This window comes from Sphaerulina musiva (assembly GCF_000320565.1).
Source record: "Sphaerulina musiva SO2202 unplaced genomic scaffold SEPMUscaffold_9, whole genome shotgun sequence".
Taxonomy (NCBI): domain Eukaryota; kingdom Fungi; phylum Ascomycota; class Dothideomycetes; order Mycosphaerellales; family Mycosphaerellaceae; genus Sphaerulina; species Sphaerulina musiva.
The window spans coordinates 929,738-945,332 of NW_016017391.1; the positions used below are offsets into that span (position 1 = coordinate 929,738).

The 15,595-nt window shown below is 52.3% G+C and overlaps 7 protein-coding genes across 7 annotated transcripts; 3 read left to right on the plus strand and 4 right to left on the minus strand.

Moving 5' to 3' along the window:
* Nucleotides 1-536: 536 nt before the first annotated feature.
* On the plus strand, nt 537-2,130 carry SEPMUDRAFT_119766 (uncharacterized protein; the record flags this gene model as incomplete). The annotated part of the gene is made up of 2 exons (XM_016901539.1): nt 537-1,928; nt 1,972-2,130. 2 exons carry the CDS (start codon nt 537-539, stop codon nt 2,128-2,130), a joined length of 1,551 nt encoding a protein of 516 aa, XP_016758158.1.
* A 661-nt stretch (nt 2,131-2,791) lies between these two features.
* Nucleotides 2,792-3,570, minus strand: SEPMUDRAFT_151102 (uncharacterized protein). Its single transcript, XM_016906596.1, has 2 exons — nt 3,191-3,570; nt 2,792-3,110 (listed from the first exon to the last, which is right to left on the minus strand). The coding sequence occupies exons 1-2, from the start codon at nt 3,517-3,519 to the stop codon at nt 3,083-3,085; spliced, it is 357 nt and encodes a 118-aa protein (XP_016758159.1). The 5' UTR covers nt 3,520-3,570; the 3' UTR covers nt 2,792-3,082.
* A 1,086-nt stretch (nt 3,571-4,656) lies between these two features.
* Nucleotides 4,657-7,171, minus strand: SEPMUDRAFT_151103 (uncharacterized protein). Its single transcript, XM_016906597.1, has one exon. The coding sequence runs from the start codon at nt 5,743-5,745 to the stop codon at nt 5,053-5,055; it is 693 nt and encodes a 230-aa protein (XP_016758160.1). The 5' UTR covers nt 5,746-7,171; the 3' UTR covers nt 4,657-5,052.
* On the minus strand, nt 5,820-6,537 carry SEPMUDRAFT_119769 (uncharacterized protein; the record flags this gene model as incomplete). The annotated part of the gene is made up of 3 exons (XM_016901540.1): nt 5,820-5,833; nt 5,882-6,257; nt 6,469-6,537. The coding sequence occupies 3 exons, from the start codon at nt 6,535-6,537 to the stop codon at nt 5,820-5,822; spliced, it is 459 nt and encodes a 152-aa protein (XP_016758161.1).
* A 61-nt stretch (nt 7,172-7,232) lies between the features above and the next one.
* Nucleotides 7,233-9,084, plus strand: SEPMUDRAFT_151104 (uncharacterized protein). The gene has a single exon (XM_016906598.1). The coding sequence runs from the start codon at nt 7,295-7,297 to the stop codon at nt 7,838-7,840; it is 546 nt and encodes a 181-aa protein (XP_016758162.1). The 5' UTR covers nt 7,233-7,294; the 3' UTR covers nt 7,841-9,084.
* A 1,300-nt stretch (nt 9,085-10,384) lies between these two features.
* SEPMUDRAFT_50743 (MFS general substrate transporter) lies at nt 10,385-12,155 on the plus strand (the record flags this gene model as incomplete). Its single annotated transcript, XM_016909174.1, has 3 exons — nt 10,385-10,531; nt 10,679-11,196; nt 11,276-12,155. 3 exons carry the CDS (start codon nt 10,385-10,387, stop codon nt 12,153-12,155), a joined length of 1,545 nt encoding a protein of 514 aa, XP_016758163.1.
* SEPMUDRAFT_151105 (alcohol oxidase) lies at nt 10,452-14,838 on the minus strand. The gene is made up of 8 exons (XM_016906599.1): nt 14,312-14,838; nt 14,149-14,241; nt 14,062-14,087; nt 13,927-14,005; nt 13,575-13,873; nt 11,276-13,516; nt 10,679-11,196; nt 10,452-10,531 (listed from the first exon to the last, which is right to left on the minus strand). The coding sequence occupies exons 1-6, from the start codon at nt 14,583-14,585 to the stop codon at nt 12,263-12,265; spliced, it is 2,025 nt and encodes a 674-aa protein (XP_016758164.1). The 5' UTR covers nt 14,586-14,838; the 3' UTR covers nt 10,452-10,531; nt 10,679-11,196; nt 11,276-12,262.
* Between the last annotated feature and the right edge of the window lie 757 nt (nt 14,839-15,595).

Consider the following 15,595-nt stretch of genomic DNA (forward strand, 5'->3'; position numbering starts at 1 on the left):
GCAAGACAATCAATGACAACCTGGGAATGAGCTGCTCGCGACACTGAGACGACTCCTTGAGGTGAGGCTTGGGGCAAAGCACCTAAGCTTGGTTCATAATGCCGAAACGCGATTGAGCTGAGCTGTACCTCCGGAGGTACCTGAGGCAAGGCTCATACGCTCCACAATGGTCAGCCGATCGCCGGCAGTTGACTGCAGGAGGTGATGCAGAACTTGGGTGCCTGATCTGTCCCTGTGCCAACGCAGAAGTCATACAGATCACTGAGAAGTTCGAGAAATTCCGACTATTGAGCTGGTAGATAGGTACCTAGGATACAGTGTACTGTAGTGCCAGCAGAATGTCATGTTTGCCTCTTAGCTGCCGCCTTCACGAAGGCTGCGAGTATCTACAATCTCGGTATATATATCGTGATTCATGTCCATGGCAAACGCAGCGTTCTTGAATACGCTGGGCGATCAGAGCAAGCCGAGACATAGCAAGTACCTACCTGAGAACGGAGCCACCGCGGTCATCGCATACTGCACGACACGACAAGATGGCCACCGAATACGATGAACAAGCCATGCTTACCCAGTCGCATTTCTACTCGCCTGCACATCTCGCGCAACGCAACATTCGACCAGGCCACTTGATCCTGATTAGACGTGTCAGCTCCTTCCAGCAGTCATCAACTCTCCTTCTGGCTGTGGAGGTCGATAGTCACAGTCTCGATCCTCTACATGGCATATCAGTGGCAATAGTGCCGACCTCAGAACTTCCCGAGCACCTCATTATTCATCTTCTGCAGATCCAAGATGCGGACGATGTTCTCAAGTCCCACCATGTTCGCCGAGCGTTGGTATCCATGGCCCAGCGAAATGGACCCATTGCGCCACTCGCGGAACATGTCAACCCCAATGATCGTGTCTTCGTCCGGCCGACTGGCGGCGCCGTACGAAAGTACCTTCTGAATGACCAGTGTCCGAACCGAATATGCCAGAATGGAGTATGTGTCCGCCACGTGCAAATCTACGATAGGTTTCCCGCACTTCGAAATGGAATCTTGCCAAACACTCTCCAACTGGCGTTGGAAGGAATTGGAGGCCGGAGGATGCTCTGTCCGGGCTGTTATGGACACGCTATGGTTCGAAGAGGTGAGAGATGTGCTGTCGCAGCAGGCCTGATTAGTACAGGGCTGCGTCAACCACGTTCTGCCATTTTGGAGGAAATTGTATACATTCGGGAGATGATCAGGTATGTCCATCAGTTGGAGCTGGGGTACAATTTGTACAATGATCCCGTGCCTTATGCGCAGACTCCGATTGAGCCAGCGTCGGTGTTGTCTCCTACTTCCAGCGCGGTCTCATCTCAACCGCAGTCAAGGTTAAGCAGAGCGACTGAGGTATCGTCCATGCCACAGTCCACACAAGCTGTGGAGGAGTCTCTGCGTTTGACTTCCACGTCGTCTCGAAGAACACCTGACAGAAGCGCGCACCCTAGCCGGCGGAGTACACAGGAACAGCTTGCGGGCGTAAGCACAAGCGCGACCGGGCGTACAGTAGGCGACGCTTCTCAGTCTGGAACCTCAGAACACACACCTGCGGAGCGAGCTAGCCAAGCAGCGAGACAGAGACATAGGGAAAGACGGGAGGACCATCAGTCTACTGAAGCTCAAGCCGGTCCCGGAAGCAATACGAGGCAACCCACGTCGTCTACATCTACATTAGCTTCAGCTTCGACACATCGTGCAAGGACGAGTACTTCAGGACAGCAGCATGTGCCGCCAGCAGAAAGGACACCCTTTCGCTCCAATCGAAGCACATCATCAAATACCCATCAACCATCAGCACTCGCAAGCTCAAGCCAGCCTCCAGCTCCCACCACAATCGAAGAACTCATTCGTGCCCCAGCAGACCCTCCAACAACAATGACTACCACCACCACCGCAGTACAACATCCCCACCCCTCAACCTCAATCCTTCCCATCCTAGACGACTGGCAAGAAATCCCATCAAATTCACAACTTCAATGGAACATCCTACCCACATGGACCCCCATCCCCTCCGCTTGGCAACAAGAATGGGCAAATCTTCCCGAATGGGAACCTATTCCACGACACATTGAAGAAGAGCATCATCAGCAGCAGATGACGATGATGATGGATGAGGCCGTCATTTCTCCTACGAGCCGGAAAGCTCTAGGGAGAATGGCGAAATCTAGATATAAGAATTGGAGCAGAAAATATTGGGATCAGGCGGGGGATGATTGTCCGATTTGTTTGGGGCGGTTTGGTGGTGGTGGAGGAGAAGGAGGAGGAGGAGGAGGTAGTAGTAGTGATGGTAACAGTATGAGGAGGGATGGTAGTGGTGGTGGTGGTGGTGATGAAAGGTATATTCTCACGACGAGTTGTCAACATCATTTTCATGAGGATTGTGTGATGGATTGGTTTGAGACGAGGGATCAGTGTCCGATTTGTAGGAGGAAGATGGTTTGAGGTACATGTACAGTTACTCGGGTATTCAGAACGAGCTGCTTACATGTGGTGGAATTCATCAGCTTGCTGCTGAAAGTCAATTCTAAGGGAATTACCATGTCAGAGCGGAGGAAGGGGCCGGCTTCCTCAAGCCTGACTAACAATGTCTTTTTGCGAGTTTCTCTGCACGTTCTCTTCAGAGTACATCTTACTACCTGAACTACCCATATCAGCAGCATACATATACCATTATCATCCCATCACGGTCACGCTCCTCTTCATATAACAAAAGGCATACTTATGGTTGAACATAAAAGACCTGACAACGACATGCACAATGAGACGAAATCTGATTTTCATCCTATTTCATTCCTCAACCACATTGGAGGTTGGTTGTTGACTTGTGACCACAACAATACAATCCTGAGAGATATCTCCAACATGATGATATGTCTCCCAAAAAGCACCCTTCCATCACACCTTCGCTAAGGTATACGGTAAATATTCATACAACATTCTCTTTCCAATCCTCATATTCATGAACACATCATCATAGGTATAAAACGTCATATCATATCATTTCCCTTTCCCTTTCCCTTTCCCATCTCTTTAAGCACCACGAGGAAGTACTACTTCAAATCACCTCCCTTAAAAGTGCTATAGCGCAGAAAAGAGCCAAGTCAGCACAAAGTTCTTCTCCATCATCACGACAAGGGTTATTTAGTGTTCTCTCTTACTTATTCCACAAGTTTGCGATAAATCCCGGTTTGGGCTGCATATCCTTCAAGCTATCGCGGCGTTGCTTCGCAGCAGGACCGTCTTGTCGCTTGTAGTGTTCGATGCCGGAGAATAAGGTTCCAGAGCCTTTGCGGTCGCCGAAAGTGGTTGCGCCGGATTTGGGGACTTGGTTGGGGGAAGACATGGTGATGTTGTTGGTGGTAGTGATGTCGTTGTTGTTATTGTTGGTTGATGCAGCTGTAGTTGTGGATGATTTGTTCACAATGTTGATCGGATAATATGGATGATCAAAGGATCCTTTGCGTTGCTTGGGAGTGATGTTAGGCATATATATGTACAACCAGCTCGACGATCGCGGAGCACGGCCGATTGTCAAAACTGATTCGAATAGACTAAAAGGTAAAGGTAGGCAAGGATGTTCCGTAGAATTGTGTGTTGAAACAAGGAATACGAGAGCAGGGCAGCCCATCCGTTGTACGTACGTATGGTCTACCAAAGGGCCGGACGGGGAAAGGGTCCGGTCGTTTGTGCTTTTCGTCGTCATTCACTCACGCACTCACACTATGCAACTCACAAAGAACCTTCGATCGCGGGAGGAATGATGCGTGTGGGAAGATCGATGACAGCTGGGCTGAGCTGCTCATTGGCCGATCTTGAATCAAGCTAGTGCACATGCGAGATCTGTGTGTGTGAGATCTGTGAGTTCGGGTCGACGACATCATTACTTTTTCCCTTTCTGTTTCTATTTGCATCGCGCCGTGGGGAAATCTATCGGGAACGGGCAGGCGACAAGGCATGCATGCTTGCAGATTGCTTCAGATTCCTTTTTCTTTCGTTCTGGTAGGAGGTAGATAAGGCAAGGCCACGCGTTTGGTGTAGGTTGGTGGATTAAAGGCTAAGACGTCATGAATGATGAGTGGTCGTTTCTTTATGGCCTTTGTGTTGCTGCGATCGTGCTGGCATGTGGAATTACCACTCGTATCGTGACCGTACAGATGGTAATTCTTCTATCAAGGCACTTCGTACGGTAGATGTGGTAGTCAAGCCAATGGCTTCCCTCAACACACTCTCACGAGAGAAGTTGCTCGTCTGTCATTCCGTTTTCGGCCCAACCTGCTGGTATTGACGGAGCATTGACATGCCAAGTCGATCGCAATGTTTCCGGCTCCACCTTCCTCGTCATCAACAATGCCTCGATGCTCCTTTGTCAATGCTTCCTGCCAAGAGGCTATGGCTTAGTCATGTCGGTGGAAATCTCCCGACTTCATCTGATGCTCATGCTCGTCCTACACGTCCATCAGTAGTACCTTGTAGGTATACTACCGCACATGTGTGCTTCTTGTGTCATCTGTCAGGTCAAATCTTGTCTCTGTAGCCTTGCCACAGCGTAACGCTCCATGTTCCACGAAGATCGAGTCTCTCGAGACGAATCCACTGAACTGAAGAAGTTGTAGCCCGTACCATGTCAAGCAGGACGTAGGCGGCAGTCATACTTGAGCTTGTATCATGCTCCTTGAAAGGACGCTCCATGTTACGCGCTGCATGGGCGGATGCTTGGGTTGATGCGACGTAGCATCGAACTGCAAATGGCGCCGGCGGGAGATGGAGCAGTGCAAGAGAACGAAAGAGTTGGAAAGAATGGGGGGGTGCAACATCGCCGTGGGCTTGCAACTAGCTGCTGGAACCGCAGTGGATAGTGGACCACATTAGCCCTTGGCCTCCGTGGTCAACGCTGGGCGGGCTGAGAGCGGCGACGGGAGCCGTAGTCTGCTCTCGTCTCCATCATCTACAGCCTGGTCATGTTGATGGGGGCATGTTCACTGCAAATCGGTCATTCTGGGCGTAGCGGGACAGGAAAACCTCAATAGTGCATCGTTGCACTGCGCATGAGCGTAATTAGCTCTTGTTCCCAGAGCGTGCAATGCATGAAAAAGAAGAACCAGATGAAGTCGGTCCAATGCCCAAGTTGACGGTGTATCTGCAATTGCTTTACTATCAACGGCGTCATCTCCAACTTCTCCACTTGACAGCATCCTGATCTAGGGTCTTGGAAACTGCGAGTCCTGTTGGCGAAGATTTGAAAAGTCTGCTCGCACTTCGGCACTGTTCGTATGGCATTGGGTGGGTTGTCTGGAGTTGGCCTCATTCCGCCACGCCGGGAGAAGTTCTGCAAGTGGTCATGATCGAAACTTCTGGAGTGTCCTTCATCACTGTTCCGAGTTGGCGCATGGCGAACACCGGGAAGAGGGCTCAATTGTCCGTACTGTTTGCCACTGCTCCGTCGTCTCTCGTCTTGCCGAATCAATGCAAGGTCAATTGCCTCTGCTGATCTGTAATTCCTGACCGAGTCGTCTGCATCTGCTGGATAAGGCCCCGCTGTCTCCAGAGTAGATGACCGCTCATAGACACGGCGAGGCCTCTTCCAGCAGAGGCTGGTGACTTCCCATGGAAATGGCAGGGCCTCGCCCAGCAGAAGCTGGTGATTCTTCGTGAAGACCCTTGATCTACGCGACAAATCATCCGCATCTGCGGAACGGGGTCCCGTCGTCTCCATGGAAAGTCATCAGCCTCAACTGGACGAGGCCCGGTCGTCTCCATGGAAAGTCATCTGCTTCTGCTAGACCAAACTCAGGCCATGCGTACTGGCGAAGTTAGCACGGCCGATCCAGAGTTTGCAATGACCGACTTACCAGTTACGAGCGCGTGATGCAACGGAGACCCCGATCGCTGCTGTCGCGAGACTCTTTCCCGCTTCTGTTGCTGCCTAAGCAGACTTGCTATTCTCCGCCTCCACATGCTCCTGGAACTGAGGTGGACTGCCAATTGAGCTGCCTGTTTGGCAAGGAGGTCTTCTGTCGTAGTGGCCAGCGCTGCCAATGCGGCAGTGTTGGTGGGTGCAGTCGAGGGAGCTGTCGGGGCCGTGGTGGTGGTATTGCTTTGAGCGAGCCTCGCCGTGAGTTCTGGCGTCAAGTACTTCTTGAGCTCGGCAATTTCGCGGTCGGTCAGATTGGCGACTAGACGGGCTCGTGCCTCTGAATCAATGGGGGCTTTTGCTGCCGCCTCGCTCTGTCAGGTTGATGTCGTGGCCGCCGCGCGGCCGTGGCGGAAGCTCTGCGGTCTGCTGGCTTGACATAGTCCTGCTAGTGTTGCGGTCGCTGTCGCTCGCGATGGCGGGCGGCTGATGCAGTGGTGGTTGATGAAGGTGCGTGACTGTCGTCAGGACTACGCGCCACCAAGGACGGAGAGAAAACAACAAAGGAGCTGGTCTGAGCTCAACGTCTTGGCTCCAATGCCCGTTGATATTGCGACCATGTTCAGAAATCTGCACCGTCGACACCACAGCCATCTCATAATTGAAAGCACTTGGCTGGGAGTTTTCTCATGTCGCGCTTGTCAATGGGACCAAAAAAGGATGCGCTCCCCTTGGTGATCGAACTCACGACCTTGGCGTGGGCCGGTAGTAAGGAGTCAGCGCTCAAGCAAGCCACACCATATGTGCCTCTCCCAGACCAACCAGACCACGAAGCCCCTCACATTTCAGCAATGTTGGGATCGGGACGCGGCCTCCCATCGCACACTCACAGCACTCGATCTTGCTATCGGAACTGGGGAATATGGCCCATACTGCTATGCAAAAGCATATGCTTCGTTACCTATGCGAAGCAAAAGGGCAAAAACCTTGCGCCACCCACCTTCAAGGGGAAACTTAAGCTCGTAACAGTTCTACCAGGGTGCCCGCTGGGCGACTACCCCCCCGAATTACTCATTGCAAGTTTCATTATGACTAAGCAGGAATTTGCGATCATTAAGTATGTCAACGATGCACAGCACGGCTGTGTGGGGAGAGCCCAAGCCCAACGTCAGTGGGGACTTAGTGAATTCCAGTGCACACTCGCGCAGCCCACTACAGCACCACCCCCGCCGACAGCAGCATCTCGGAGACATCTGGCAGGAGCATACCGACATCATTGCAGGACGAGACACAGGTGTGTTGTCCTTTGAGAATCGAGGGCCGACTCGCCAGGGGGGGGAGGGGGGGGAGGTGGTCGCGCACATCAAGCTCGGGGGACTTCGCTCTCCATCAGAGCAGAGGGATATCAACAATGTTCCGGCGGAGCGATAGGATGCAGCTTTCTGCCAGCAGTGACAGACCTCCGCTGGTCACGGTCAACGGCGAACTGGCGACAAAGGAACCTACCCGCCACGGATCACTGTCTGGAGGACTATTCACCACTCGCAGAGCACGCGAGGCAACCCCCCAAAAGACACAGCGGAAGACATACAGGGGGCATGGCAGTCACCGCGACTTGTGCAGCAGCCCCAGTACGCCGCCGGCCAAAGCTGCTGGCACATCTGCAGCACTGCTATGGCAGCCACCAAGAGACCTCACGGTCAATACCACTGCCGGAATGCCGCAACAGCATACCGCAACCAACGGACCCTTCTCGGTCAACGCAGAGCTTCCCGTGCGATGGACGGACTCCAGGAATACACGGCCGCATTTGACTGCGGCATTGGGATTGAGCCGAGCGCAATGCACCAAACCACCGACTCTGCGGGTAGAAGGGGTTGCACCACTGAGTGAACGTGAAGGTCAAAGCAGAACATCCGGAAGAGAGGCGCAGCGAGTCCAACAGCAGAATGCCTGAAGCCGCTCTTATCAAGATCTTGGATTCAATTGCAAAAGCGACAGCGGCCGATGAGGGCAGTCTACCATCTGTAGGGGCATCTACAAATGCGGACCAAGCAAGAAAGTGGGTGGATTCTTGTGCAGCTGCGCGGCCATCGCTGTCGTGAAGCTGAGGGCCATAGCAAGTCATCCTCGTTGGCTTCTACATGAGCGCCATGCCGACGCTCGCTTAGCCCGATGTGGCAAGGTAGAAATCAGATTCCAAGCGCACCAGGTAATGGCAGGGTCGTACGCACGAAAAGGGCGAATTCAGTCGAGCTCATCAATTTCGGGCCAGAGCTGGGCAGCTCAAAACAGACTCAGTGGCCATCATATAGCCACAGCATCAAGGCGGGTGATTTGGGTCCGAATCTCAGCTAGTGGTAGCCATGTTGCGAGTGAGCACTGGTACGTTGCAGAACCAAGTTCTGAGGGCCGAATAGATGTCCTGCTCCAGGTCTCATCTGACTTGCCAATGCAAGGACCAAACGCATGACCAGCAAGCATGGCGTTGTTGGACACGCACGGCAGATTGCGTTATGTAAGCCTTGGGGTCGATACCAATCCAGTTCGACTTTGACGAAGCTGAGGTACTTTTATATTGTGGTATACGCAGACCCACAGCGATTTCATCTCCACAATCCATATGAGTCCCCATTCAGCAGGGAGCGCTGATGTTTGTGGCACATGGAGCAACTGATCCCGACTACCAGTATGGCTGCGAAACAACGGGACCAGCCAAGGCAAGAACAAGGTCCTCTACCTTGGGAAGAGAACATGCATATCGCGCTTTGCTCTGCCAGTCTCGACCTGCTTTTTTTTGGAAGAGTATCCCGTGGCGATTTGCGGCGGTGCTTTGCGCGCGGCAATGCTACGTTAATGTTCCTGCAACAGCCACGCCCGAACACTTCTTCTTGGCGTTGTCATTTTCAAGCTCGACATCGTCGCCGCTATATTCGGACGCCTGATCGAAAACCGGTAGAATAGTAAAACTATTATTAACAGGTCGGCGTTGTACTCGCCTCGGGGCTGGTAGAAAAGAGTCGTCGTCGTTGTCGTCCTCGAAGCTGCTTACGCTTTCTTGCTTGACTGTACTTAGTAAGTTGCTAAGGTATGATCTATAACCCCAACTCGCCTGCGTCGGTACCAAGACGCGATGGAAGTTGGCGGGACCGTACCTAGGTACTTGATGAGTTGCTCGGGAATGATCTACGACATGCCAACCAGATCAACTACTCAAGCTCACGCCTTGTACTCTGCAACCACGTCTGCAATGGGACTGCACCGGGATTTAGTGATTGCAGGTCAAGATGGTGATGTTCGCTGGTCTGGTCTGAGTATGATGTGGGAATGTTGTCGCCACCTCCAGAAGGCTCAGACGCTTGATGGCAGTGGCCCCATGAGACTACCTAGGCAGTTGCATGCTTCTTATGGCACACTTTCCGTTTCCAAAGCTCCAGAAACCCGGTCATTGTCGCCCTTGCACTGGCTCAAGGTGTGAGTGCAGAAGGAACTGGCTATCGAATCGTACCTACCTTCCATTGCTTGGATGGTGGAGGTGTACTCTTCTCCAAGCAGCTGCAATAGCAACTGCGATGATGAAAAGGAATGTACCTGTGCTTGTGACCGGATCAGCGGTATGAGTCCCAACCGCCAACTCTTGTGCCCTCAGCACTGATGTTCACTGCACGGGCACATCTCTCAAACATTCCATTTTGCTCTCAAGCTACAGATCTTCACTGGGCGAGACTCAGGAGAGTCAGGTAGGTAGGGCTGCTTGAGCCAAGCTACCTAACGCAGAAAGACTCGCTTGACGTTGGACTTGTAGATGATTTCTTTCATGTGGGATCCTACTCTAATTGACTTTCACCGTTCTGCACAGCGAAAAGAGCATTGGAGAAGTGTTAAGGTTCAGGTATTGACTGATTAGATCTGCCGGCAGATTGGCGCGAGCTGTTTCTACTAATCAACCTGAGTTGTATTCGCGTGGGTAAGAAGACTGGAGAGACGTTCAGCATCAGCAGTGAACTGATCTAAACTGATGTACTTGGCACTTAGTTTCGGTTACACGTTTGAATATCTCCGAGTTTATTTAAAAGCATATCAGACATGAGTGATATGAGTGATATGAGTGATGATATACCCCTCCCCCCGCTCATATGGATAATAAAGTGTGGAGTGTGGAGCTAGTGTGGAGAAGGGAAGTTGACAAGAGAAAAGCTTGATATGCTTGATGTGGCTTGGGTTGATTGCCAATCATTTCTTGACCGACCACGCAAAGGATGATCGAAGCACTTTATTCGTGCTTGCCGATTACCCGCACAATGGCACAGCATAATAAATCCTTCCAATCGTAATGATGTAAGAGCACCTAAGGTAACAGAGCTACAGCAGTACGGAAATGTCACTCACTGCTCAATCTTCCTTTTGATCTCTTTTTCTGCTCCTCTTCCGCCAACTTTCCCTTCATCCTTCCCCTTTGGATCTATACTTTATTGTTCATGTGTTCTACTACGCCCTCATAATGGAAAAGTCCGACCTCACCGCGGGCTACCATAGCGAGGGCGACCGCACGCCTGTTCATGAAGAGAAGAACATCGACGCCACTCGCCATGTGCCAGACATTACAGACCCGGATGCAGGCAAAAGCGATGAGGAGCGAGCAGCAATTGTAAGCGATAACCATCTGTCTCTCTTTCTCTTTCTCTGTTTCCCGTTCTGGACATCTTCCTCCCCTCCCTCTCTACTCTACACACCCACAAGCACAACATCAAATAAAAGGATAATAACACTAACCCTCATGACCCTCCCACCACAGGACAAAAAACTCCTCCGTAAACTCGACCTCCACCTCATCCCCTGGCTCACCCTCCTCTACCTCATCTCCTTCCTCGACCGCACCAACATCGGCAACGCCAAAATCGACGGCCTCCTCACCGACTTGCACATGTCCCAAAACCAATACCAAGCCTCCCTCTCCATCTTCTTCATCTCCTACGCCCTCTTCGAACCCCTCACCAACGTCCTCCTCAAAAGACTCCGCCCCAGCATTTTTTTACCCCTCATCATGTTATTGTGGGGAATTTGTATGGTGTGTATGGGACTCGTACACGATTTTTCGGGGTTAGCGGCTGCGAGATTTTTCTTGGGAATGTTTGAGGCGGGATTGTTTCCGGGAGTGAATTATTATTTGAGTTGTTGGTATAAGAGGTCGGAATTTGGGATTCGGGCTGCTGTGTTTTTTTCGGCGGCCGCGTTGGCGGGTTCGTTTGGAGGGTTGTTGGCTGCGGCGATTATACAGATGAGAGGTGTTGGTGGGAAGGCGGGTTGGGCTTGGTTAGTACCTTTTTCTCTTTCTTTTTTTCTTTCTGTTCTCTTCTATTAATATGCTAATACATCTTCTCCCTTCTCTCAGGATCTTCATCCTCGAAGGCCTAGCAACCATCCTCATCGGCATCGCCAGTTACTGGATGGTCCACGACTTCCCCACCGAAGCCACCTTTCTCTCCCCCACCGATCGTCAACGCGTCCTCGTCCGCCTACGCGCCGACAACCCACAGAGTAGCAGGGCAGCACAAGAGGAGAAATTCCAACTCAAATACTTCTGGCAATCCCTCCGCGACTGGAAAACTTGGGCCTACTGCATCATCTACATGGGCTGCGACATGCCCTTGTACGCCTTCAGTCTCTTCCTCCCCACCATCATCCGCGAAAGCGGCTTCGTCAAATCCGGAAGCACCACTCTCACCAATCTCCTCAGCGTTCCCCCTTACGCCGCCGCAGCCCTCCTCACCGTCCTCGTCGGCTGGTACGCCGACCACACGCGCAAACGCGGTCTCGCAAATATTTACATCTCATTCCTCGCCATCGCAGGCTTCTCCATGCTCCTCGGCAGCTCCAACCCCAACGTACAATACGCCGGAGTATTTCTCGCCGCCATGGGAATTTACCCGTGTGTACCCAACACCATTGCATGGGGATCGAATAATTTCGCGGGAAGTTATAAACGAGGAGTCACCATGGGAGTTTTTATCGGATGGGGAAATTTAAATGGAATTGTCTCTTCGAATATTTTTCCGCAGAGTAGTGGGCCGAGGTTTTTGGAAGGGCATGGGGTGGTGTTGGCGTATTTGGTGGTGTTTTTGTTGGGCGGGAGTGTGCTGACGCATTGGGGATTGGAGAGGGAGAATGGGAAGAGGAGGGCTGGGGAGAGGGATTTTTGGGTGCGTGGGAAGACGGAGGAGGAAATTGAGGAGTTGGGGGATTGTGTGCCGGGGTATTTGTATACGACTTGAAAAGAGAGAGGAAGCGATGAGAATCTGTAGTTGGAGGAAGAAGAGAATATATCGACAGAAATTCAACAAATCCACTAGTCCAATCACGATAAAATTAAACATCTCTCTCAAGCAGCAGCAGCAGCAACAACCCCCTTCAACCCCCCATACAACCAATCCTCCTTAATCAAATCCGCCGCCTTCTCCGCAACAGCATAAACACTCGAAACAATATTCCCCGAAACATGATTCGGAAAAATCGAAGCATCCACACATCTCACATTCCTCGTCCCTTTAACCACCAATTTCGTATCCGTCGCATCCCCCATCGCCACCGATCCACACGCATGATATTCCGACATACAAATCTCTCTCACCGCATCTTTCATCTCTTCTGTAGAAAACATATCTGCTCCAGGACGAGGATAAAGGCGTTGAGAAATTTTATCGCGCAAATGAGGAGAATTTTCGACGTGGCCGAGCATTTTGAGTCCTGCGGCGAGCACGTCGACGTCGGATTCGTTTTTGAGAAAGGCCGGGTCGACGGCGGGATGGTCGGTTGCGAGGGAGGTTTTGATGTGGACTGTGCCTCGGCTCAGAGGGTATTGGAGGCACATGGCGGCGGAGATGGCTTGGGGGTCGTTGATGGGGTCGGCGGGGGGAGGGAAGACGCGGGATTGGTCTTCGATGCCTTGTTCCATGCCGTAGTGGTTGGGGACGAGGACGAGTTGGAGGTTGGCCGAGGCGTCGTCTTGGAGGTGGGCGATGGTGCGTTCGTATTGTTTGCGCTGGTAAGGGGTGAGGTGGGGGAGTTCGGCTTGGATGTTTTTGATGACGGTGGAGAGTTCTTCGGCCGTGGCAAATTGCTTGTAGGGGAAGAAGCCTTGCATGGAGCAGATGCTGGTGAGGGGACCGCCGCCCGTCTCGGCGAGTTGCTTTTGTGCGGCTTCCATCACGGCCGGGTTGTGAATGGATTCGAGCGTCATGTTGCCCGGCTTGACTTCCCAGCAGCCTACAGTGAGGACGTGGTCTTGGAAGTTGGCGCCGACAGCTCGGTTCTCAATCAGAGGCTCTACGCCGGCCGCACGGAGGATTTCAGGGTCACCAATACCCGACAGCTCGAGAATCTGTGGTGACTGAATGGCACCTCCCGCAACGAGTACCTCTTTCTTCGCTGCGACCGTGTGTGTATTCCCGCCGTGCGTAAATGTGACTCCAGTGGCGGTATTGCCATCGAGCTCGATTCGCTGCACCATTGCAGAAGTCAACACGTGCAGATTCGGTCGGTGGGCGTTGGCAGCAAAGTATCCTCGTGCAGCGTAGGATCGGAGGCCCTTGTTAGGCCCGCTGCGAGCAACAAGGCCGAGAGTGTTGTAGAAACCCTGTGTTGTCGTCACATCAGTACGAGTGACAGACCTCCTGGATAGAAAAAGCACCTACGATGTGATCGCCACTCCATGGGTCTACAGGCTTCTTGTCCAATCCACAAGCATCGTCACACGCCTTGATGAAGTCGTCCTCGATGGGCAATCGCCAGTCATTGAACGAGGTCCTCGCGGGCCCCGAAGTGCCGTGGTGCTCGCCCACAAAGGGGTATGTAGAACGTTCAGTCACGCTGTCGTCAATGGGCTCGAGAGTCTGGTGCTTGCGCATGTATTTCATCATCTCGTCGGCACCCCATCCCTCATCCTCTGCAATGATGGCCCAGTCGTCGTAGTCTTGCTTCGAGCCACGGACGTCTGTGTCTTGTTGTCAGCTTCTTCGTGGTCGATCCGGCAATCAGATCACGTACACATCATGTAGTTGATTGCGGAAGATCCACCCAGTGCTTTACCGCGAGGAATGTGGTGTCGTCGGCCTTTGTTTGCCGTCTGTAGATTTCCAGAGTCAGCAAATTGTTTAAGCCAGGAAAGATCTAGTCACTTACTTGTGGCTCGGTCATGAATCCCCAGTCTATGGTGTAGCCATGTCAGCAGGTTGCCTTATAGAGGCTATCTATATCGGGACCACCCACCATAGTCTGGGTTATTGAAGGTCTGCATGAACATGACGGGCGAGTCGACGAGCATATCCCCCAACTTGCAGGTCCCGGCTTCGAGCACACCAACTATTATGGAACAGTCAGACTGTTGATCTCTGCCTCTGTGTGATTTAATCGATTCGTCGACGTCGCCCACCTTTGAGGTCTTCATTCTCGGTCAATCGAGCAGCGACCACTAATCCTGCGGTGCCTCCTCCAATGATGATAAAGTCGTAGTCATGCTTGAGGAAGTCTTCTGGAGTAGTATGAAGGGCAGGCAAATCGCCATGGCCGTTGACTCCGTTGGCTGCCATCTGGGGCTGATGGGTAGTGGGGGTACAGGGAGGTGAATGATGTGGTTTGCAGTCGGGGCTTGACCCAAGAGATGGACCACAGCCAGGAGGGACATGTGCGAGGGAGGATTCATTCATATAGTGCAGTCCCAGAAGGAGGCTTGTCACATGGAGATTCCCAAATTCCGCGAACGTTATGCAGGGCCGAAGCTACAGTCAGACGTACATCAGGGCACCCCGCTTCACGTGCGTGGCCACTGGGCATCGAGGTTTCATGTCCATTGAACCGCACGACTCGGCTCATCCCACGCCTCGTATCCCATGGTGATGGCTGACTGATGGGTCCGCATCTCTCTTGGCGTCTTGGTGAATGAGTGAGTGATCAGGCGAGCGAGAGAGAGAGAGAGAGAGACGAGGACGAGGAGGAGGAGGAGGAGGAGGAAGAGGAGGCTGACTGGGCCAGTCAAGATTATGCGGTGTAACAAACGTGTGGTCAGCCTTACGCTAGGAGGTACTGAAGGCAGCAGTACTTTGGTGGAGAGGACAGCGGAACTGAAGGCGTGTCGCGAATAGTGATAAAGAATGGGATCCCTCCCTCAAATTCCATCAACATCTCCCCTTTTTCCCATGTCAATTCGTGAACTGGAGTCAGTGGAGAACGGGCCGAAGTGTGACTAGGTTGTGCCCGTGATGCACTCCACATCATCAGATTGCGGGGTCGATGGCCTGTACCTCACCTAGAGGCTTTTGACTTTTGATGTTTGTGGAGCGAGCCTCCAAAAGAGATCTTCTCGGTGCGGAATCTCTGCGCACGATTGTAACCATATTGGAGCCGTCTGATCATGGGAATAAGGTCAGCTATGAGATGGGATTCCCTTGGTTGGTACTCAGATATAGCTCGTCTCTCCCGTACATGACATGGCTGACATATTGCTGGGCTGGGATAAAGCGGGAGTAGAGGACGTAGACTGCGTCCATCCTTATATGGCCAGCGACACCACATCTTGACTGTTGAATAGTGATTGCTGACTGCCTGATGAGGAATGGATGATGTTGGCAGACTGCCTGAACTGAGGTGATGGACTTTGATTGGGGCAGTAGCCTAGGGCTCGGGAGGGAACTCCGAACCAGCTCTCTCTCTCTCTCTC

What these genes read in the sequence shown, in the direction of transcription:
- SEPMUDRAFT_151104 (XM_016906598.1), top strand. Translation starts at nt 7,295, where the DNA reads ATGTTCCGGCGGAGCGATAGGATGCAGCTTTCTGCCAGCAGTGACAGA.
- SEPMUDRAFT_151102 (XM_016906596.1), bottom strand. Translation starts at nt 3,519, where the DNA reads ATGCCTAACATCACTCCCAAGCAACGCAAAGGATCCTTTGATCATCCA. An exon ending in ATCGCAAACTTGTGGAATAA is followed by an intron (nt 3,111 to 3,190) that starts GTAAGAGAGAAC and finishes TCTGCGCTATAG; the next exon opens with CACTTTTAAGGGAGGTGATT.
- SEPMUDRAFT_151105 (XM_016906599.1), bottom strand. Translation starts at nt 14,585, where the DNA reads ATGAATGAATCCTCCCTCGCACATGTCCCTCCTGGCTGTGGTCCATCT. An exon ending in GATTCATGACCGAGCCACAA is followed by an intron (nt 14,006 to 14,061) that starts GTAAGTGACTAG and finishes GGAAATCTACAG; the next exon opens with ACGGCAAACAAAGGCCGACG. An exon ending in CGCAATCAACTACATGATGT is followed by an intron (nt 13,874 to 13,926) that starts GTACGTGATCTG and finishes AACAAGACACAG; the next exon opens with ACGTCCGTGGCTCGAAGCAA.
- SEPMUDRAFT_151103 (XM_016906597.1), bottom strand. Translation starts at nt 5,745, where the DNA reads ATGGAGACGACGGGACCCCGTTCCGCAGATGCGGATGATTTGTCGCGT.